Below are 23,352 nucleotides of genomic sequence, written 5' to 3'. Positions count from 1 at the left end.
CGAGTACCATGAATACGGGGTTCCCGGTAGTCTTAGACCCTTTCCGGCCACGGGTCGTTTTTTTTTGTAGCCTTTCCCGGTTGCCTTCTTTAATGCCATTCCCGCCGCGGTACCAACGGCTCCTAACGCCGCCGCCTTAGCCACTGCTGGTGCGGCCGCGGCAATCAACGCTGGAATCGCAGCTAACAGCGGAAATATCCCACCGGTCTTTTCCATGTTTTTAATTGCTGCGGCCGAGAAATCTATTTGAACACCCTTTTTATTCTTCATCGCATCATTGAAATGTTTTATTTGACGCGTCGTCAACGATATCTTATGATTACCACCCGCCATCTGCGACGGCTTCAGCGTTATTGTGGTTCCGCATTGTTTAGCCGACTTTGATTGTAATTTCTTGACTTGACCATCAGTCAACTCTACACTGACGACACTATACGACATTTTATTGTAAACGTGTTTGTGCTTTCAATTACATGTTTTCCACTGGCGCATCAACGATTCTCATTCGTCCACCAACACCTTCTAGCAGCATTGATTTATCGCTGAGGATGACAGCAATAGCTCTATAATCAGCAATAACGCCGCGAGTTACATTAGCTCGGAAGTGTATATCAACGACGGATTGTCTCGTTAAATCAAGATGTTCCAGCGAAAAGTAATAGATCGGATATAGTTCTCTGAAATCATATTGTGATATTTGCAAACCAGTGTCGACGTTTTGATCACGACTCATATACGACAGCAACCGATGGTACACGCGTGCAATATGGTTTTGACCGTAATTAAGCTGTATATCCTCGGATGGTTCCTGCTGACCGTTTATTCTCAGCGAGACGTCAGTAACGCCTAATCGATCAAATATCATATGGCTGGATAATTGATTATCAACTCTCGTCATATCCTGCAACGCGACAAATATATGACGTGGAGCCGAAATGCCTTGTTGTGATGCCAGGTTCCATGTGAATATACCATTGATATTTGATTGCTTAGTATCTGTTGTTGTTGTTAGCCAACTTAGTAATGATTTTCCTCCCTGCTCCATAAAGGATAGCAATCGTGCCTCTGTGGTAATGGATGGAGTTATTACTGGCATCCACAATAATATTTTAGTTAAAACGACTTTACCAGGGTCATTATTTGGATTTGCAAGATCCGCTGGAATTCTCCAAATTGCATTTCTATCATCACCTTTTCGCACAAGCACCACGGTATGCTTTGCTCCGTAGATAACTTTTCGCACGTTCCTACAAAATCCAAATATATGATGCAGTGGAATCGCGCATGAGAAAGATCTACGCGGTCCTGTTAACATTGATATGCGTGTTGCAGCTCCGAGGTTGAAATTAGGATCGCTGTTTATAATCATATTCTCAACATCAGCGTCATTGTTATTAGCATTATTTCTTGGTCGTCTTACCACAAATTGCGAGTTTCCAGCAGTGTTTTTATTATCCTTTGCAAACATCATAGATGGACCCGCTGATCTTGTATAATCGTCGGAATATCTTGCTAGCCCGATTATTGTTGTAGCAACATCAACATCGCGTTCTATAGACTCGATCTCTCGCCCGTCAATGAGATATTTTGCGCTCTCAAATAGCGCCATTACGCCGTTATTGACTAAGCCAACTTTGGTACCATCTGGATACGGTGCTGGTACAGCAGGAGTATCGGCCTCTGTTACAAGTTCTCCTTCGATTTCAATAAACGCTTCACACGGTAAAAAATATTTACTGGTATCATGGACTTGAAGTTCAATTCGCGATCGTATGTTGGGTTGTACTGCATGATAGGAATAAAATTGATAATTACGGACAGAATCATCCTTGTGCACTGGTGCGTCCATATCAAACGCCGGGTCAGCTGTTCGTTTAAACATTTTATTTAATAATACGCCGATGCATCTAAATCATCGTCGTGGTTTTAAACCACTTCCCGCTATTATGTTTGCGATGTCATCTTGATTATTGTTTACCAACGACGCTAGTTTTTCTTCCACGGCGTTATTTATTACTTTACTGACATTTGCAGGCATCACTGTCGTTGATGGCATCACCGGTGGTTTTTGTTTTTTTCTTGAAAATCCCCTAGATTTCACCAACGACATTAGTTTGTCCCGCGCGGCTGAAAGCGCCTTTCCGGCAACGTCTCCAATAGCACTAATACCCTTATCACGAATAACATCAATAGCCTTCATTCCTAATTGTTTGGCTAACGGCGCTACTTTTGGAGCCATTCTTGTAAATAACCCCGCAATGGTGCTACCGAGACCATCTCCATAGTACGCGCGGTAAACAGGCAATCGCGAGTTTACCACGTAGACGAGTACTGGTTTATCATGGTTGTAGTGTATGATCATCCTTATTAAAAACACCAGTTTTCCAATTAATCATCCACGAGTTCGTCTATGAGCGTTCGATATGCATTAATGTCCATAATACCGCCTGCAAATAAACGCTTGCAAATATCAGCGGTCTCATTGATTATTTCCGGAGAGTTATTTCCGGCTCGTTTTCCTCCAATTAGTACCTCTAGCCGTGATATATCACTGAGAACACTACCAGGGCAGGTAACGCCGTAGGATTCTTTACCAACAGAGTATCCTTTTCCTTTTTTTGGTGTTATACTCTTAACTTCCTTGTGGAATTTATCGTAATCGGGATCACCACGATGTGGTAATGCATCTTTATGTTTACTTGCTAAATACACTATTCTTGCCCAGTCCTTTAACGACTTTATATTTTTCTCGTAACCGCTATTGATATGCTTCTTATCTCGTATGCTCTTAGCAAAATTGTTGGCAGCAAAATTAATTAATTCTTCCCTGTTGCTGAAGCCTCTAATTTGATCTATTGTGCTCTTCTTGAGTACAATACGGGGTATATTCCCCTCTTCTTCTTCCGGTATTTCTTCTTCCGGTATTTCTTCTTCTGGTATTTCTTCTTCTGGTTCTCTTGCGGTGGCGCCTAGTTCTTCTTCATCGGCCATTGTAACATAAGGTTCTTGTGGTTCGGTTATAGCGAGTGGTGGTGGCCTCCGTGTTGTAGCAGCCGCTATTTTCGCAGGGAGTGTTTCTAAAGACTTTTTTGTTTGTTTTGTCTCTGCCGCTATCTTTTCAAGCGCATCGAGGACGGGCACAGTTGCCGCCGTAACATCTTTGGTCGCTTTAGTTACCGGGGCAAAGAGTTGTTCGCTTCCAACAGTAAAATCGGTTTGTAGTTGCTGCCGCGTTTGAAGTTGTTCTCGGACCCTGTCTCGTAACGGTATGAACTTTTTAAGCGCTGCTAGCCGCTCTCTGGCTAGCCGAGTAGTAAGTGATTCGCCTACCATTATTGCAATTGCGAAGCAATTTCTAATTTCTCGCCGGAGTTTTCGTCTATGATCCTTCTAATGTTTTTGATCTTACTAGAAATCTCCCGGCGTCGTTCATAAACACGTCCGAGTTTTTTTCGTATTATTTCAACGGCAGTGAATAGTCCAATGAATGCATTTGCGTCATTGTGGTACAAGTTTTCATTGATCGTATGTTGTAATCGTTTTATAAAAAAGTACTCGCGGGCCAGGGTAAAACGTCCCCGTTTCGACTGTTCGTTAATAATCTCATAATCGGATAATATTTTTTCACTGTCAAGACCATCAGATAATTCAATTCCTTGATTTTTTAATTTTGAAATCTCGGCTAATATATTATTGATGTCTTCGATATTCATTATTCTTATAAAACATCTTGTTTTTAAATAAAAAAAAATGAAACCCCGTGTATCAATTCCGAAGGTGTTTAATAATTCGTTTTCTTCCGGAATGGACAATTTATTGTCATGGCGACTTCGTCAGCGCCATGGGCGCCGGTGACTTCGTATCTATATATAAAAATCGAATTCTGTGGCCCGTCTTTTTTGAGATCGCTGTTTTAGTTATATTCTCTGCAACATCTCGAACTGAGGTTCTACAAATGTCAAAGTATCTACTGGCTTCATTCATCGACTGAAATGTTTTTTCTTCGTGAGTTGTTGTATCAAACGATTTGACGCCCCTTGCTTTCTTTGGGTATTTACCGGTTTGGCCTTTTTTATTGTTTTCACTCTGAGAGATTGCTTGCAAGTTTATAAGAGAATTATCAGTCTTATTATTATTAATATGATCAATAACAAAACCATCCTCGATTGGCCCCTTAAACGCTTCATATACCACCCTGTGAACAAGATACTTCTTCTTTCCGGCACCAAACATTAAATACCCGTGATTGTTTTTCCATCCAACCGGCTTCTTCAGTCTACGATTTCTAACAATGCCGTCGCGAGATGCCTCGTAATTGACGAGCACAGGATGCGGCTGAAATTCTTGGTCCATTTGTATAATAATACTACTTGTCTAATTTATTATTTGGTTTAATTATGAATCTTTCAACGTAGTCTTGAGGGGTTTTGATAACGAAGTCGGCGGTGGGGTCAATGACGGCGTTTTTAATTCGCTTGTCGTAATAACGTTTTAGTTCCCTGTATCGCTTTCCGCCACAATTAATACACAACTGCGATTTTCCTCTTACACCGACGTGACAAACCAAGCACGGGAGGGGGCCAAGAGAACCATTACGAACGCTTTGTAAATGATATCCGCAGAATTCACCTCTACATGATTTATTGCACGGGGTTATCGACCCAATCATCAACCATTTGCAGTGATTCATTATACTATATTCTTTCATTTAAATACTTGTTTTAATTATATGGATGAGTTCGAGAGATTGGCAGCAATTAAGCCCTGGAAAAATATTAAATTCAATCTCGATAGAGTCCTCAAGGACACACCAAAAGCGTTAATAAACGATAGAACCCTGTTGAGTAAAATACGCGATTGTATCAATGAATTCAAGCGTGATGGTGCATCTCATAGTTGGTCAACATTTCGAATTGATGGTGTTGTTGATGCTATCATGAACGACAACCGCGCAGCAACGATAATATCACAACTTGACGGTAAAAGGTATTTCTTCAGAGTAAAATTCATTGTCCGGGTGGAATCAGGTGATTGGATCATACGTGATAAATTTGAACCAGTTCTCAGCGACATGAAAACAGTCACTGTCAGCCGCGACTCCAAGCCGGGGTTGTTAACCGGAATTGACAGACCATACTATGAACGAGCGTATCCTGAAACAGCAGTTGTTTATGGAATATACCCGTTAAATAAGAAACCTGATATCGGAAAACTGAAACCGATGAAACAGTCAACTGGGATAAATTGTGTAGCAGAACGAATAATAGAGCATTTTACAAATGCATGTCGAGGAAACAAATTGACTGATTTACGACGTAGCAAAATCAACCAGTGGGAACTAACCGTAAAAGAGCGTGGAGCGACCATCAGCGACATAGCGAGATTAGAAACATCGCTGAGATTTCCAATAACCGTTACAACGATAACCGGTGAAGTATTACACGAATCAAAGTACAAATCAAAGGGAGCCCCAATCAAAATTATCGATCATAACGAACACGCATGGACGCCCGTGATCACAATATTTCCACGGGATAGAACAGTAAAGTATATCCCGGGGGAATTTTTGGGAGAAGAATTCTCCCGGGATGGTTTTCTCGCGGAGAGGAAACTATTTGATGCTATTGCTTGCTTGTGTAAAAATGACCCTGTATCAGTGTGGTTACTTCGCAGCGCTGAAAACGATGCGGATACCTTTGATCAGTTTGTAAGACCAAACGGCGAATTATATCGCACTGAAGCATTTCACAACAGGATGAAAAAAACCGCCATAGAATTTGAGGAGCATGATGAACAACTGCTAACAAATTGTTTTACGATTCCATCGGTTGTAGCTCATGTTGCAGCAAGGAAAAATGCGTGGAGACCAACGCGCAGGGAATTTCTACCGGATGTACAATCCAGTTGTTTGGAATACTATCACGGTGGACTATGGAACACTGAATACAACCGCGACGCTATGATCTCGGTTGATATGGTTGCCTGTTATCCAGCGAGTTTTCTCGGGTATGGATCCGCCGCTGAGTATTTCAAACGATTTGGACACCCCAGACATGAAATGACTCGTGTTGCTATTAATGGACCACTGCCTGATTTTGATTTAACCGGATTCGCTCGCATAGTATCATTTGAATTCGCGGCAGGACTCCATCGCTGTTGCTATATTTGGATCGGTAGACACATGGCTGAAAAGAAGTGGCTGCCAATAGCGCTGCTACGGTATATGATTGATTGTAGCATGCTAGTTTCGTTGATTGTCAGTGACGCGATTATATCATACCGGGCACAGACTGAAGTCTGGTTACCAGAACCGGAGCGTCTAGATAGCATAATTGACGAGTCCAGAAAAAACATTGATGCCGACGAGGAATATATCATCGAATGGTCCAGGAGGATATTTAACCAACGAAACCGTGAGGCAAAAGATCTCGGTAGAAGAATAATTGGTAAGTTCACACAAGGTGGAAAAAACTGCGATTACAAACGATATTGCTCACGGCTGATTATAGATGACGCAGAATATGATTTCGTAATCAAGGACGCAGTGGCGAAAAATAGATACGTGAACTGCAAAACAGCTTTCTTGTCCAATGGAACGAGGTTGGGTACAGTTGTTACCTACAGCGATGGAGACAGCCCGGCATACCCGCATTTGAGGGCGTCTATGCTGGGTTATGCCGCTATTAATTTATTCTCGATGATAAATAGATTTCCTGACACCGCGGTTAGAGTAGCCGTTGATTCATTTTATATAGACGTAGCGTATAAGGGAAACGTAGCCGAGTTTACTAGTCCGGACGAGAGTTGGGGTACATGGAGAATTAAAAATGAAATACGACGCGATTATTCCCCGTCAGCAGATGTCACCGTTGAGAACGACTACTTACGCGGTGATAAATTATCAGAATGGTCTAATGCACCACCGTGTTCTGATCCAATTTGTAGACACAAAACAGTTTATTTAAGCGGCTGTGGCGGGTCAGGAAAGACGACTCGGGCAATTGAATTATTTCGAACGCGGGCAAGTATAATCGTGCTTACACCGACTCATAGACTAGCGCGAGAGATAAAACAACGAAATGTTGACGCCGTTACTTATCACAGCTTTTTTCGATACAGCGGCGGTGAGTGGACTCCTGATCGAATGGGTGAAAAATTTATTCCCGACATTATCATCTGGGATGAGATATGTACTGTTTCGTTAGATACTTTACAAATGTTTCTTGAGTGGTTGCTGCGCGCGAATACAGCGGTAATCATGTGTGGCGACCATGGTCAACCACCACCATTTGTCGGCGAGGGTCCACATGATTGGTTGAGCGGGTTCGTAGACTATTATGAAGAAACCGATACTGATTACCGAGCACTTGATGAACAACTGCGCGAGGTTAAAAAACTAATCAGATTACAGCCGGATAAAATTCAATGTGAAATAATTCGCGAGGTGATTCCGGAAACGCCGTTAAATGAATTCTGGGAAACATGGAGACCAAACGATTTGATTGTAGCGAGTAGAAAGATAGTCAGAGACACACTTCAGCGGAAGTTGTTTGCGTTGCATAAGGAAAAGTTTCCAACGCGTCCAGTGCCGTTATGTTATAGACCCGCGGACACACGGCGGCAGAACATTGAAGTTGAAATTCCAGCCCCGACAGCGTCGGGGACAAAAAAACAAATTCTCGTGCTGAATGATATCGTGCTCGTTGATATCGGTGTCGTCGAGGACGCGCTACGTGCTGATAAATCCCCGTGGACGCTAGGATACGCAACAACAATACATTCCTCGCAGGGACTAACCATCACGGACACAATTGTTTGGATGGTTGATAATCGCATCGAATGGTCGAATCTAGTCTATCTTGCAGTGTCCCGAGTACGGAGAATAAATCAGCTTCGAAGAATTGTTGTTGACGAAGCCGGCGACAAAGTCACCATCGATGCAAGCGTCATTGATAGAAAACTCTCGGGTTACCGCCAACAGGATAAAAAAAAACAGCGGCGTTTTGATATTGATGCCGAATTAATAATCTCGCTACGACAACAACAGAATAATCACTGCGCAAGTTGCAATTGTATAATGAGTTGGCGTTATTCGGATAAAGACACTCGCCAATTTACCGTGGATAGGATCGATAACAGTCTCGGTCATGTCAAAAACAATGTGAGGTTGACCTGTCTTGAGTGCAATAGACGCAACGGCGCTAGTTAAGACCACGTGGGGGTAATTGAGTATCGTTAGGTATCACTTGTAATTGCTCGCGTGTAAATCCGCGCTGAGAAGCAGTTGAATCCAGCCTATAGATCGGTGGTCTACCAGTTGATCGTGTTATCGTTGATATGTTATGTGTGGTAACACTCCAAATAGGATCAGTAGCTCTTTTTTTACCGCCTTCAAGCTCTCCTGGTTCATACAGATATCTCACGGTGACATTGCCGAGAATCGGCTTAGAAACGCTATTTATTTTTAATTTTCCGGGTATATACTCGTATTTAATCGCGTCGCTGGGTTTCATGTTGATTACTCGGGTAATCTCGTTATTTAACGCTGCAATTACACCTGGCAACCTTTTAACCCATTCACGAGATCGTTTTTCTTGGATAAATTCCTTCGCGTATTGATATCCAAATAACCGTTCAGCGAGAGTCCGATTGAATCGTTCAACAATTGCCTGATCACGATGTAGCGCAGTATAACCTCGTCGTATCGCGACGCTATGATGTTTTAGCGTTGATAAAACAGCACCGCGAAATTCACTACCAGGATCAACTTGTAATAGATTTGGCCAGCGCAGAGGGCCTCTTCGATAAATTCTTTCAAACGCAGCGGCTACTTCAGTTGCCGACTTTGTTTTTAACGGCTCCGCTTGTTTGTATCGACTCGCAACATCAACTACGGTTAGCGCGTATTTGTAACCGTTGTCATGCGGCAGAAATAGTATATCAGCCTGATGAACTTCATTAGGTACGCTGACATCAAAGCGCGAGAAGTTGATTTGTTTAGGCGGTGGTAGATAGATTTGCCATATAGCCTGTTTGGATAACCAATTAGCCGCAGTGGTCTTTGTTACCTTTGCAGCGCTTGCAAGCTTACCAATTGCGGCCTTCCCCTTCCAGTATCCTCTCGGAGAATAATAGATGGATTCCATGTTGTTATTATAAACGCTATCGTTTTCAATTACCAGCGCCAGAAGCTCCGCTTCCAATCATTAATTTACCTTTCATAGCCGATTTTACCAACCATGAGGCTAATTTTTCTTTGACGGATTTATCAGGAATAGCATTTAGCGCGTGAATTAATTTTACATCCGCGATATGACGCTGTTGCAGATCGCTACTTTTGTAAGCAACATCATGAGCATGACACGCCTTATCGATAGCGTTTATTGGATACTCACCGGGTTTGGGCTGATTTTGATCATCGAGTCTAATATCTAATCGTGTTCCGGGGCCACAGTAGTTATATCCTGGGAGGTGCTTTTCTCCTGGATACTTTGCCCACGGTGTTCCGGGGAGTTTTGCCAATTTGGCTGCGATGTCACCTCCTCGCTTTTTTTTAAAACATCTCCGGGTCTAGCAGAAATAAATCTAAATTTCTTTGTACCGCATTGTACACACTTACCAGTAAGCGCCGATCTATTATTTCTTGTTGTAACGGTTGTCATATCATTTGTGCCAGTACGTACTCTACACTTCACACAATATAGATCCATAATTTATGTATAGAAATATGAATATAATTGATTTTTCGGCGACTAAAACAAGAGAACCAGTTAAGCATGTTGCAGCGTTACCAAACTCGATCCGGATGATTATCATCGGACCATCTGGATCCGGCAAGACGCAATTGTTACTCAATTTAATAATGAGATGGATGAAGTGGGATAAGTTGTATTTGGTTGCTCCTAGCGTAGATGATCAACGATGCTACGAGGTGTTGAAAGATTTCAACGAGAATGCATCAGCGATCGCTAAAAAAAATGTCATCGAGTTTATTACAGATATCAATGATGCACCGGGTATTGATGATATTGATGGCGACGTTAACAATCTAGTCGTGTACGATGATGTTATGTTAGACAATCAAAAAAACCCAGCTAGGATATTTTCCAGAGGCAGGCATAAAAACACTGACGTGATATATGTCACTCAACGATACACTCAGATTCCAAAAGTAATTAGAGACAACTGTAATATTCTTGCTGTGTTCAACGGCGTTGATACACACACGCTACGAAATATTTGGCAGACATGGTGCGGCGGTGACATGGACTTTAATGTTTTTCGAAACTTTTTTAGTCATGCTCAGTCGACCCCACATGGATTCGTAACGATAAATTTACATGATCCTCGGACACGATATCGTATCGGACTTGACCAAATATTCGGTTAGTTGTAAATAATTTTCATTGTAAATAACCACTTAGCAGCAGAGGGGGCGATGACATCGACGCGGTCGTCGATGTGCTTACCGGACGCTGACGACGCTGGGGATCGACGCGCAGAAGGTGTTAATTAAACCAAATGACGTTTGGACGATCCCCCAACGACGACGTCGTTTTTTTTTTACCAGGCGCTGACGACACTAGATCGTTGAGTGCAGAAAGTAATAATTAAGCAAAATAACGATTGGACAAAATGTCCGATTCGCCCCCTCTGCTGCTGCTCTTTCGCCCTCCCCCCCAACAGAGTTATACAAGTTTGTTCAGATATTGGCGATAGATATATCTTTACTCATTAGCAGACTTGTAAATGTTGCAGAGCACAATCTAACAGGTGTTATAGGCTAAAATATCTAAATGTACAAGTGGTATATATTTTCAGAACAAAGCATTACTGCCTCATCAGATTGTTGTATGTAAACTTTTAGGCAGATTGTCTACATTTTTTCTTGATTTTTTTTTTTTTGATGGATATTTAAGTGGTCTTCTTGTATCATAGGTTATGATTATTGTTAAAAGAAATAGTCTTTGAAGAACTGCATCTGTACGTTTTAAAATTTCAAAATTGAACTAACTTGATTTAAACTTAAGACGGATTTTTCAAATATATTTTTCAGGTGAAACCCTGCCCTATGCAGATGGTGTACTGGCAGCAGAAGTTATTTTAGTGTTCATCCTGGCTGGTATTGAAGCTTTACGTATATTCTTTGGTAAGGAGGTTTTAGATTGTCTGTCAATTTGAGTCAAGGCTGGAAAGTGAATTTTAAAAAAAATTCTGAAGTATGTATAAAGATTGTGGTCAGCCAATTGTTGCCAGGAAATTAGACTTTTTCTCTTCTCCAGTAACAGTATCATGCAGAGACAGTAGATCAGTCTTATATCCCCAATATTCATCTTCCCTGAAAAAGATGTGCACCATCCTATGAAGAGATATATAACTTTTCAGCTTTACTGGTCATAGACTTTCTATTGTCCATTATCCATCCCATCATCTGTCATTTGTCAGTACAAGTTTAATATTGCTCCTGGTTCCCCTTGGACATACAGTATGGCCACCACAGTGGCCAGCTTGAAAATCTTAGCAATATTTGTGAATAGATGGTCATATCAGCATGGCATATCCACTACAACTTACAAGACTTTAAGATTTCGGTGGTTCTTCCTGGGGTTTTCCCGGGTTCTTCCTCCACCATTAACACTGGCCGCCATGCATAACCTATCATGTGCTGAAAAATGGCGTTAAACCCCACAACAGTAACAACTTTAAGATTTCAATAATTCAAAGAAAGCTAACTTTAAGTATGTGGTGCATTCCGCATGCAAAACATGAGGTATCTTGCAACGACATCTATTTGCAATACTCAGTAGCCAGTTAGATTTCAAGTAATGTAATCCTGGTAACGGAAGTATTGGATCAATACATTTATGAACAAATATCAAGTTTATTCATGACTTTGAATTTAGTTGGTTGTATTCTGTGGTATGAGTTGGAGTTTGTATTTCATTATTTACAGTTTATGCCATGTCTGGTTGGACTTGTCTGTCTCTTTCTTTCCTTCTGTTAATTGTTTGTGTTGTCTCTTTTTATCTTCATTTTTTTTCTCACTTGTCCAGTGGACTAAAAACATAAAATTATAGTGGTTCCCCATGAGTTTATAAACCTGAAATCAGTGGACTTACATGAATGCTTAACACCATGGTTCATGATGCACTGCAGCTCCTGTACAACATCATGCTTAGACATTATATTAGTATCTTTTGTATCCCCCCCCCTCCCCTCCAGGGCATTTTGTGTCATGTAACTGTTGTATGTTTTTCACATCCTTTCCAGTCATGGCCTTCTAGTCATAGATTTATTCTGGTCAGTAACTTTTGAAAGACTTGTTGATTGAAACCAAATTGTGTATTAGACTTTTATTAAGAAGTGCTTGGTCAGTTTAAATTGTAAACATTTTCTAATACTCTTGACCTTGTTGGGGCCCCCATTTAACTTGGAACTTGACCATTGCATACTGAGTCAAGCTTTTGTCAAAATTATGCAGCATATTGGCTGGGAGCACTGGTGTTATTTAAGGATGAAGACCAGTCAAGCCTTAGGATAGGATTTGGGAGTAGGTTGTAGATGTTCCAAACACTTGCATTTTAGTCCCATCCTCTCGGGTTTGGGCTATGAAGGGATAGGGATAATGACAAGGATGGGAAGGGTTACCAAAAAAAGCTCATGAATGCTTTAGTTTACGCTCCAGTCTATTTTTAAATGAAATACGGTCAAGAAAATTTGTGGGTTTGGAGGAATTTCAGTCTCTCAATGCCTCTGGCATAGTATCCATTTTCTTTACCAAATATAATTTGTCATAAAGTAATACCTGTTGAGCGACATCTGCTATGAGCAAACACCTGTCAATTACGACCACAATCATTGTGCATGGATTGATTTTATTATATAAATGCACTGTCATAGCAACCACCTGCAGATCACAAAAAGTGACCCAGATTTTCTGGCAAATAAATGCATTTAGACACTGCTATAATTCAGACTAAAGTACATATCACTAACCACCATTGTAGTGCTGTAAATCCACATTATAATTAACCATTGCTTCTTTAAAAGGAGCTGCCACAGATGTACATAGCCAGTGAAGAGGGTTTGCATTGTGTTTATTAATATTTTGTGAAAAACCACAATAGTGCTCAAGTGAGAACTCTCTTGAAAGGACTTCATTGCAGTGGTCGAGTATGTCATTGTCTTTGGAATTGGTCCTGGGGTGAATGAGGTCTTTGCCCTTGTCTTTAATAAGTGATTATTGTTTTCCAGATTTAGTTGTCATTGTAAAAGATTTTTTGATGTTACTATTAACAAAACTGACACCAATTCGTCATCTGTTCACTACTGTATGGTATAATCTGTATACACCCTTTGTTTATCACAATAATTACTTCATATTGTCATTGAATTAGGCGTTTGGGTTTTGTCTGTAGATAAATCTATTTCTGGATGGATCAGATCTGTCATGATTTCATTCATTGTTACATATATATTCCATATTTAGCTAAAACATGGTCAGAGCCACTAATTTGTACACATGATGAGTAAGCGTTATCATAGATAACTGTGCAGTTCTTATGCTACATTTGAAGTGAGTCTGAAATTTAGGATATGTCAAGTTGACTTATGGACAGAGTAAATAAACATTCCCATATATTAACTGTGTGATTCATATGTTAACCTGCATGTACATATGATCTGCAGATATAATGGTGAATGTTTCATTATTTTGTATATCTTTATTGCTATGCAAAAGTACTTTGAGATGAAAGTAAATATAGTGCATGTACAGCAGTTGTATTTTCCTGCTGAGTTTTGACCTTGAAAACTGGTAATCTTGCCACAAACCTGTCATGAAAGACCACTGTCTTGAAAGACCACATTTTGTTGGCAGAAGGGGTGGTCTCAGAAGACTGGCTTTTCTGTACTAATAACATTAAGATACTGTATGGTCTTACAAAGTTAACACCTGAGTATAGATAGACCTTTCTTTCTTTTTCAGGGGAGAATACTCTAATTAGGTAAATGATTAGACCATGTTGTAGTTATCTCCCTTGGATTTTGTTCTGCTCCCCTTTATTTTTTGAAGCAATAGTGGAAAATGCTTTAAAAGAAATCACATTGTTATATCATAAGATAGTATTTCAGGTGAGACTATAAATTCTTGAGTGACATTTACAGAAAAGGAGGGGGCCCTGAGTGGCTGTGTGATCAAAAGCGCTCACCTTTACGGATCACTACTATCTCACCTCTGTTTGTATGGGTTCAAGTCTCAGATTTTGCTAATGTGGTTATGTGAGAAAGCTTGCCAGTAGCTTCTCGTGGGTCGGTGGTTCTTTCCGGGGTTTTCCTGGGTTCTGCCTCCACCATTTATACTGGCCGCCATGTATAGCCTATCTTGTGCTGAAAAATGGCGGTATACCCCACAACAACAACAGAAAAGGAAAGTAAGAACATGAAAGTTATTTAGAGCAATCTGTTTATGATAGCAAAAAGGTCCATGAATAACAGCATACTGTATCTGGAATTATGTATGACTTTAACCTTCCAAGCCATCAGTATTTTCAATACACATGATTTTTTTTCGAATCTGGGATTGAGTTCAAACTATTTTTAAAGGACATATGATGTACTTGCATTTTCTAAATGGCAACTAAAGCAATTGAAAGTTTCTTTGATGTGTTCCCTCAAAGTAAGTATAAAATTGTAATTTACTGTGGATTACTTTATTTTATAAGAAGGGAAAACATACTGCAATAAACATAAAAACCATGTCTTCTTTTGGTCAAATGCAATATTTCAACTATTCAAATCAGAATTGAATAAAAGCATTGTTCGAAACAGTAAAGTACAATTTATGACTAAAAAATACGAAGTACCATTGTCAAGTTTGTTTTCTGGTATTTCTATCTCATTATGAAGTATTGAGGATCAACATTATATTGTGAAACTGTCCAAAGATGTTAACCTGACATTTGAACACACTAATATTAAAGAAAGCTTTTTTTTTAAAATGGCAGAATCATTATTTGGCCATGGTTTTTGTGTAATTCATTTAGCTGGTACCTTACCGTCACTATTGTGGAGCAGTGCCATAAAAAAACTACTATATACATACATTGTTTTTATATACATACAACTGTATAGGTGTTGTGTTCTGAATTGGTGGAAAGAATCAGTTTAATATGGTATAAAGAATACTACAAGGCTATCGGGCCAAGACATATGCATTCACTGGTCAAGTTCTGTCCCATGGTTTGGAACAAAACATGATTGCAGTTTAATATTACATATCCTCTCTTTTAAATTTATCAAATAGTTTTAGGTTTGCTATATGATGGAATTCAAAGCCAGTTAAGATTTATAGATGTTAAGTACTTGATGTCAATATATGGACAGAAGTGAAAACGAACAGTTCTGGTCTGGGTTTGCGATGCAGAAATAGCAACCATGTATGATTAAACTAGTATATAGTACTGGTAGATATAATTCTCAAACAGCATAAAAACTGTTTCCGTTTAAGTATTCAGAATTTCAATCAAGTTTAATTCTTCAAAGTACTTGTGCTAAATAACTGAAATTGTATTCCTTGTTGATCTGGTTTGTAATTGTCAGGGCTTTCTGGCAGAGAGAGGTGGCATAGTGTCTGATTCTACTGGTTTATCAGTTTATGAGGAGGGTGTGATAAATTATAGATGCTTTACATTTATCGCCAGTATCTTAAATAATTTCAGATTGTTTCTGAAAAGAAACGGGGAAAAAGCAAATTCAGATTGTGACTTACCAGCTTTTCCATAGAAACGAAACTTTATTTACTTCTGATATTAAAAGTAAAGTAGTTTTTATATTCTTTTAAGCTACTTTCTTAACCTCATATAGGAATCTGGTCAGTGCCTAACATTATTTGTGAACTATATTACATACAGTCAGACCAGTCCCAACGGTCACCTGAACTTAGCAGTCACCTGTCTTCAGTGGCCATGTGTTTCTTAACCAAGCAGAGGTTTTACCCTGTCTTCTTCGGTCTGGAGCCATGTATTTCTTAACCAGGTTTTACTTTGCCTTTTGTGCTCACTGGAATGTATCAGCAATGACTGCTCCAAGTTTGCAAATTAAACTTCTTTTGTTTGATAAGCAAGGCATAGTATATATATATATATAGGTATATTTTGTGATTTGCTATTTTGAATGTACTTACTGTCATCCAGTGAAAAGCTATCCACATGTTGGCTTCGAAAGTAAGGTGGGTTTTATCCTTACATGAGTATTTAAGCAATTCCATTTTAAATTGATTTTCTTAGTTTTTCGATGTTAATAGGATGAATCTGTTGATTGTTATTTTAAAATTTAAAGTCAGAGCTATCACCAATGGGAAAAAAATGTAATCTTTGAGTAGTTGTACACTACACACGCAATATTCCTTATGGTTCAGGTGCTACTAACAATATCCCCAGGGAGCTTATTTTCATTCCCTAATCATCAAAGGTTGCACATTCGGCCAATGTGGGTATGTGAGAAAGCCTGCCAGTAGCTTCTCGTGGATCGGTGGTTCTTTTCGGGGTTTTCCCAGGTTCTTCCTCCACCATTAATACTAGCCGCCATGTATAGCCTATTGTGTGCTGAAAAATGGCATTAAACCCTACAACAACAACAACAAAAATCAAAGGTTGCACACAAAAAAAATGCAGACTGTCTTTTGATTAGCAACAGCTAATTCTATTCAGTGCATAGTACATAAATTTGTCATGAACAAGGTTTGAGAGCTCAACCTGCCTTCAAAGGTTACCAGTCCACAAAGGCCACTTTTGCCTTTATGAGTTGCTGCTGTAGACAGGTTTGACTGTACATTTGTGGGCAAGAGAGGTTCATCAGTACTGCAAGTTCAATGATAACTAAGTCCTTAACAAATCAAATTAGGTAAGATTTTTGTTCTCAATGTCATGCCATTTGTGCTTCTGATCATCATAGAAGTTCTACACTTTCATTGTCCATATGGTGCATGTATAAAATGTTTCCTTTTTACAGCCTCTAAAGGAAACCTGACAGAGAGGATTTTGGGAGTTATTGTATCTATACTGCTGAGCATCCCAGCTATACTTGGTGCTATCTTCATTCTCCTGTGGCAGACATATGTTTTAAGAGCAGACGTCATACTGGCAGCCATACAGTTGAGTTTTCTTGGCCTGGAGCTCATCTTTGGGATCATATCCATCATAACCTTTGCAAGGTGAGATACTGAAATTATGCTTTGGGATCATTTCCATCATAACCTTTGTAAGGTGAGATACTAACCTTTGTAAGGTGAGATACTGAAATTATGCTTTGGGATCATTTCCATCATAACCTTTGTAAGGTGAGATACTGAAATTATGCTTTGGGATCATTTCCATCATAACCTTTGCAAGGTGAGATACTGAAATTATGCTTTGGGATCATTTCCATCATAACCTTTGCAAGGTGAGATACTGAAATTATGCTTTGGGATCATTTCCATCATAACCTTTGCAAGGTGAGATACTGAAATTATGCTTTTACTTTAATCCAAGTGTTCAAGAGATTACAAGTTTTGCAGTATAGACTGATTTGTATTTAAAATATAACCAGTGTAACTTGTGAAGAGGAATCACATTGTTTCATTGTAAATTAGACAGTAGTATTAGAACATGTAGCATATTATAGACAACAAACTGAAGAAAAAAAGTCTTATTTAATGGAATTCACAGAACTCTAGATTTAAAATAAAATCTGCAGATTTTCAGTTGCTCTCACAAGAAGGGACAAAAGAACAGTGCTATTTCATATAAAAGATAACTGGTATTGTTAAACAGACTGAGACTTGGATGTGGGGTTGTTTGCAATTTTTGTATTACTGTTTTGTCATTTGGAATACTATTTACTTAAATCAGCAGGGCTTATAAAGATATCTGAAAAGCATCAAAAGTGCTTTGCTTGAATTCTTCAGAGGATGATAAGACATCCTTTACAATAATTTTCTGAAATATTGACAGTTGTGTTCATTGGTTGTATTGATAGGGTTTCCATGCTACTGGAAAATTGGAGAAAAGATACCACTAATTATGCACATATTCATCAATCTGAGAATTTTCAGATGCCACTTGATCATACAAGGAACAATTGATCAATTCATAATTGAACTGATTGTGAGTTAATCTTATAGAGTTCTTACCAGAATTTTTGGAGGCTGCAGAACTCTTCAGTTGAGGTGCAAATGCTGTATGGATCATTTGGCTGCTTTCCTGAAATACATTTGTAAAGTAATTCACTGCCCAGGCAGTTGGATTGGTCAGGTAGACTGCTTACCTCATAATCAGCTTTCATTAAGTTGCTTTTCTTATATGGAAAGTATGAAGACCAGTCTAGTGTTCCACTGAATCAACTTGTCTGTCATGTTATCTCAGTATGTTGAAGAGAAAAATAATAAAGCACATCTTTCCCAGCTCCTATTTTGATAGGTGAAGTTAACAAAAATGTATTGTCATAAATCTTGGCTCATTTATTTAGTCATTTGTTCTGAGAACAGATGAGCATTTTCTTCAATGGTAACTTTCACCATCACTCTTACCCAGCTCACCGTGATGGTGAATTTTAGTATCAGATGTTGCTAAATACACATAACTTTACTGACATCTGGGGCATTTTTCAGTGCAAAATAACATTCTCTAGGTGCCCTTGAAAATGACTACATTAAATATATGCCATACTTGGATTACACTACCAGAACATGTTAGAGCACAAACTAATTTATGTAATTTATAAGTTTTTGGTCAATTTAAAATGCCCCTTTTCAGAAAAATTTTCTTCGTACCAAAAATAGGCAGTTATGCAAAGTAGAGTTAAAATTTGTATTCTGTAAATATAAATGACATGATTTTTCTCCGTCAAAAAGTGGAATTCCGCTTTTCTGCTGACTTGAATCAGATTTTTCTTCATATAGTCCATTTTTGATATCATCTCCGATTTAGTTTTTTAAAAACGGTCTGTCCAATCCCATTCTGCAACGACCCTCGAAAATTATTTGTTCCATATATTAGTTATCACACGACTCTCGTAAATAGTATTCTGATTGGTAAGTTTTAAATTCATCCAATGCATCTTCATGTAATGGAAACTGATGGCAATGGAAAGAAGAAGCAAGCTTGCAAAACACGGTGTCCCGAGTTGTTGTTGTGGGTTTTACTGCCATTTTTCAGCACAGGATAGGCTATGTATGGCGGCCAGTATTAATGGTGGAGGAAGAACCCAGGAAAACCCTAGGAAGAACCACCAACCCATGAGAAGCTACTGGCAAGCTTTCTCACATACCCACATTGGCCGAATCCTAGACTCGAACCAATGCAGACAGGTGAGATGGCAGTGATCCGCTTTAGATCACTCGGCCACTCGGGGCCCCTTGTTGAGAGAGAGCATGACAAAAAAGTTCAGATAAAGGTTTAAAAAATGTATGAAAATGGGAATGGCTGGAGCGAAAAGGTGACTGAAATTTAGTTGGTCAGTTTATAAGAAAACTGAATGCAAGAGGACTGGCATTTTGTGACCTTTGCAAGAAAGATCTGAATTACGGTTATCGCTGTTGGAAGAGTTTAAAACAGCACCTACAAAAGAAGCTGCATATGGAAAAATCGAAGCTCAGAAGGCATCTGGAAAAACTGCATTTAATTACTATAAGAAGAAAGATTTCTTGCATGAGATAACAGATGTAACCCTCCATCAGAATATGCGCACTTCATGTTGCCACCACAGGTCCCAGCTTGAAAGGAAAAAGGCTCTCATTGAGCAGGAAAAGAAACGATTGCACATTGAGCAAAAATACTCAGTGGTGACAAAAAAGAAGGCTAAAGAAATCTTTGCCAAAGCCGCAAAAAGAGCTAGACTGGCAGCATATCAACAGGTTGTGTCCATTGGAGAAAAAGACAAGTGAATTTATGGGATTATTTGTATATAGTTGATGTACTTAGGTGTTTATTTTACAGATTTGTTATGAAAAGAGAGAAGTATAATATTTTTGCTGCAAATATTGGCAAAATATTGTCCCTTAATTATGATGTGAACACTGACATGCACATGAAATAACTTAAGCATCAATAATATTGGAGAACAAATTCATGTGACTATAAATATTGTGAAATCATTGAAGTAAAGTTGAACATTTCATTTAAGTTTATTAGTTTTTCAAATATGATTTATTTTTATGATCATAAGTTACACAAAAAGCAGTTTTTCAAAAGTGTAAAATGCATTTTTGGCTGGGGGTGGACTGGACTGGGGGCACTGCCCCTCAAAATCCTGTTGGGAGAGGACCCCCAAACCTCCCTTAAATTTGTTTCAGCTTTTTTTTTATGTAAGACCAAATTCTTGTCTCAAATGAGTTACATTCAATTTTATGTGAATCTCAGTTGTTATACTTGTTCTGTTGATGCATTCTGTGCTTTTAGTACATGGCCATATATCTAATTCAGATGTTATGGTAATGTCTCAAATAGAAATAACTTTTGGTTTAAAAAAGCAAGTTTTGTATGCTAAAATATTGGGGTAACCTGGATTGAAGAAAGACTCAAATCTATAACTAAATGTGTGTAAATTAAATGCAGACAAGAGAATATATATATATATATATATATATATATATATATATATATATATATATATATATATATATATATATATATACACACACATACATACATATATATATATAACTATCAAGTCCTTAAAATGGTTTTTAATTGTTTTACTTGTACTGCTATATGGACCTTTGGCAGAATTTGCTTTTGCTTTTTATTTCATGAATGGGGAAAAAAGATACAACAGTACTAGAAAAATGACAGTCACTGAAAATAGAAATAACATTTACTTTGTAATCAATTTTATTGTCAACCTGTTGCAGTGAAGCTCATTACCTTTCTCATCAAAATCTTTGATGGTTGATCTTAAATGCTTCAAGACCAAAACTGCAACTAAACATTTTTTGTTTGGACTTGGGCATTGTGAATGTAGTTTTGATTTGCTTTTCAATAAGTTAATTCTTATGTTACAGCACCTATCATATTAAGACATTTATATTCCCTGACCATATAATGAATTACCATATATACTCATGTACAAGCCAAGTCCACCTGCAAACAACATAGACCCTTATCTGATTTCACGTATAGGGCTGGCAGAGCAGGTCTGTGTTGTTTGTTCTGCTGCTTACTCCTGATAAACTGCATATACCCAGATCTGCTGGCACATTATGTAGCAGCAAATCTTAGTCTATGCAGTTTGCAGTTGGGTCTGACTTGTAAGCAAGTACACATACAAGGAAAATACAAGTACACTTTGTTATTTCATTAATTTGTTTTGTAAACTCGTCATGTTGTCTTCAGGTAAGTTGTTATGAATGTGTATTCCTTTGCCATGAATGTGTATTACTTTGCATTTCAGAGCTACTCCATATTGAGGAAACAGAATTTGAGGAATTTTTCAGCATTCTATGAGGTTTTACATTTTGCCGACACATAACAGTTGGAAATGCAGCTGCAGCCTTGAATCTGCTCTTCACTGTGATATTGTACAAAAAAACATGACATGTAGGACATGCACATCTATGACTTTAGTGCCTGTGATGTCCTCCATTTTCCGTCCATTCTTTGTAATATAATTTATTTGCCATAGGCAAAGCCTCTGCTGCTTGGAACAACACAGTGATAGATACAGATGCAGATTTTTGTATTTAAAGGGTTCGGATCATCCTCAATTTTCTGGAGACAGTTGACAATGGCCATGAATATTTATCATGCACACTGATATATGATGGTGATGTTAATGACCAAATTACTATTAACCAGAATATTCTTTACATTTGATAAGACGATTTCCATAATTGGCAGGAAGAGAATGTCATGAAACAACGGCCAATTTTTAAGTTCGATGGTCTTCTATGTAGTAAGTCAAAAGGAATTCATCTGATGTTCAAGGAATGAATCCTTACTTTACAGTTTAAACCAGTCATTTATTGTGACAAAAATGTAACAAAATCATGTAATGAATATTGTTTTAAAATAATTTAATTGAAGATGGATAAGATGTAAATATGTTTAGAGTAAACCCAAAAATTTGTATGTTTATTGACAGTCATTATACATCTTGAGAATTTACTACGATACACCATTATAAAATTTGCTTCAACTCGCTACGCATACTCATTTACACAAGAAAATCTATTGTAATGTCAGAATTTAAAAAACTTTATGAAGACTTCAAACTTAAAAGTTTAGATAACTTTCAAATTTGATTAAATTTAGAGCTGTTCTATTTAGTTAATATTTTAGTCCCATTTGTGAGAATAATGCAAAGCTGTTCTACATTCATGTAATTATATTATCAATTTATAGCATGGCTCAAGTTGGTTCTATTTAATGAGAAAAAGATGCTAAGGTTGTCTCACATTATGTAATATTATCAGTGGTTTACAACCTCACTCCAGTTCACTGTGTATTGAGATGTCATCATGTGTGAAGTTGTCCCATGTCATGTAATATTATCACTGGTTTATAGCCTGGCTCCAGTTGTCTGTACTTAATGAGATATGGTGATGCAAGGTAAGATGAATTATCATGTTGAAATGATCTATTCATTATAAAGACAACAGCTATGCCATATATGTAGCCATTTACAAAAATACAAGTAATGATGTCAGATCACCAACCCAAATATTATCCAAGTTATATGTATTATGGTTCAAATGTTGTACATGAAATGGGCATGGACTGAAGATTGTGTGGGCTAGGTATTCATCTTTCTTCATCTTCTATTGTCCAGTTTAACTTGTACAGTAATGTATGTAATTGTACAAACATTTATATTGTACATAATATACATAAATTAAGAAGCAACAATGCCATAGCAAAGACATTCTTGGATGCTTTTTTTCTTCTTCCCCCAATTGTGAGTGACCGAATGCAAGGTATCCAGATACCCCAAACAGTATGCACCAAAAGAACATTTTATGGTCTCTTAGCTATTGTTATCTTCATTTTGAACCAGTGAGGGAATTTAATCAATTTTTAAGGGATCACAATAAAAATTGGTTTCCAAGTTCTTGACCAGTTAATTAGGAGTTGATTGTTGATCATTTTTCTTTAGATGTTTGCATCTTAAAGGAGTATTAGAAATGTCAGTCTTTATATATTAAACTCAAATTAATATTTTGTTTCTCTACCAGCATGCCACATTTTAATTATATTGGTATTCAAGATTAAAATCTGATCAGGGGGTTTTAAGTTTTGTTTCAAAAGTAAAAGACCTGAAATGGTAAGTGGTTTTCTCCAGGCACTAATCTTTCCTTCATTTCAAAGAATACTTTTG

General features: G+C 38.2%; 1 protein-coding gene across 2 annotated transcripts in view; it reads left to right on the top strand.

Moving 5' to 3' along the window:
* Positions 1-22,899, top strand: part of LOC149786794 (transmembrane protein 216-like) — a 57,153-nt gene extending 34,254 nt beyond the window's left edge. The window contains exons 4-6 of one of the 2 annotated variants that reach the window (XM_089977296.1): positions 11,057-11,149; positions 17,011-17,212; positions 21,430-22,899. In XM_089977296.1, the coding sequence (XP_089833422.1) occupies positions 11,057-11,149; positions 17,011-17,212; positions 21,430-21,445 (311 nt within the window). In that variant the 3' untranslated portion in view covers positions 21,446-22,899. Of the gene's footprint in view, positions 1-11,056; positions 11,150-17,010; positions 17,217-21,429 lie in introns of those variants that run through there. The other variant, XM_089977297.1, reaches the window with a different exon arrangement.
* Positions 22,900-23,352: the final 453 nt, after the last annotated feature.

The sequence above is a fragment of the Sinohyriopsis cumingii genome, chromosome 12 (genome assembly GCF_028554795.1).
Source record: "Sinohyriopsis cumingii isolate HCF-2022 chromosome 12, ASM2855479v2, whole genome shotgun sequence".
In the NCBI taxonomy this organism is placed as follows: domain Eukaryota; kingdom Metazoa; phylum Mollusca; class Bivalvia; order Unionida; family Unionidae; genus Sinohyriopsis; species Sinohyriopsis cumingii.
This window is presented reverse-complemented; position numbering and strand designations above follow the sequence as displayed.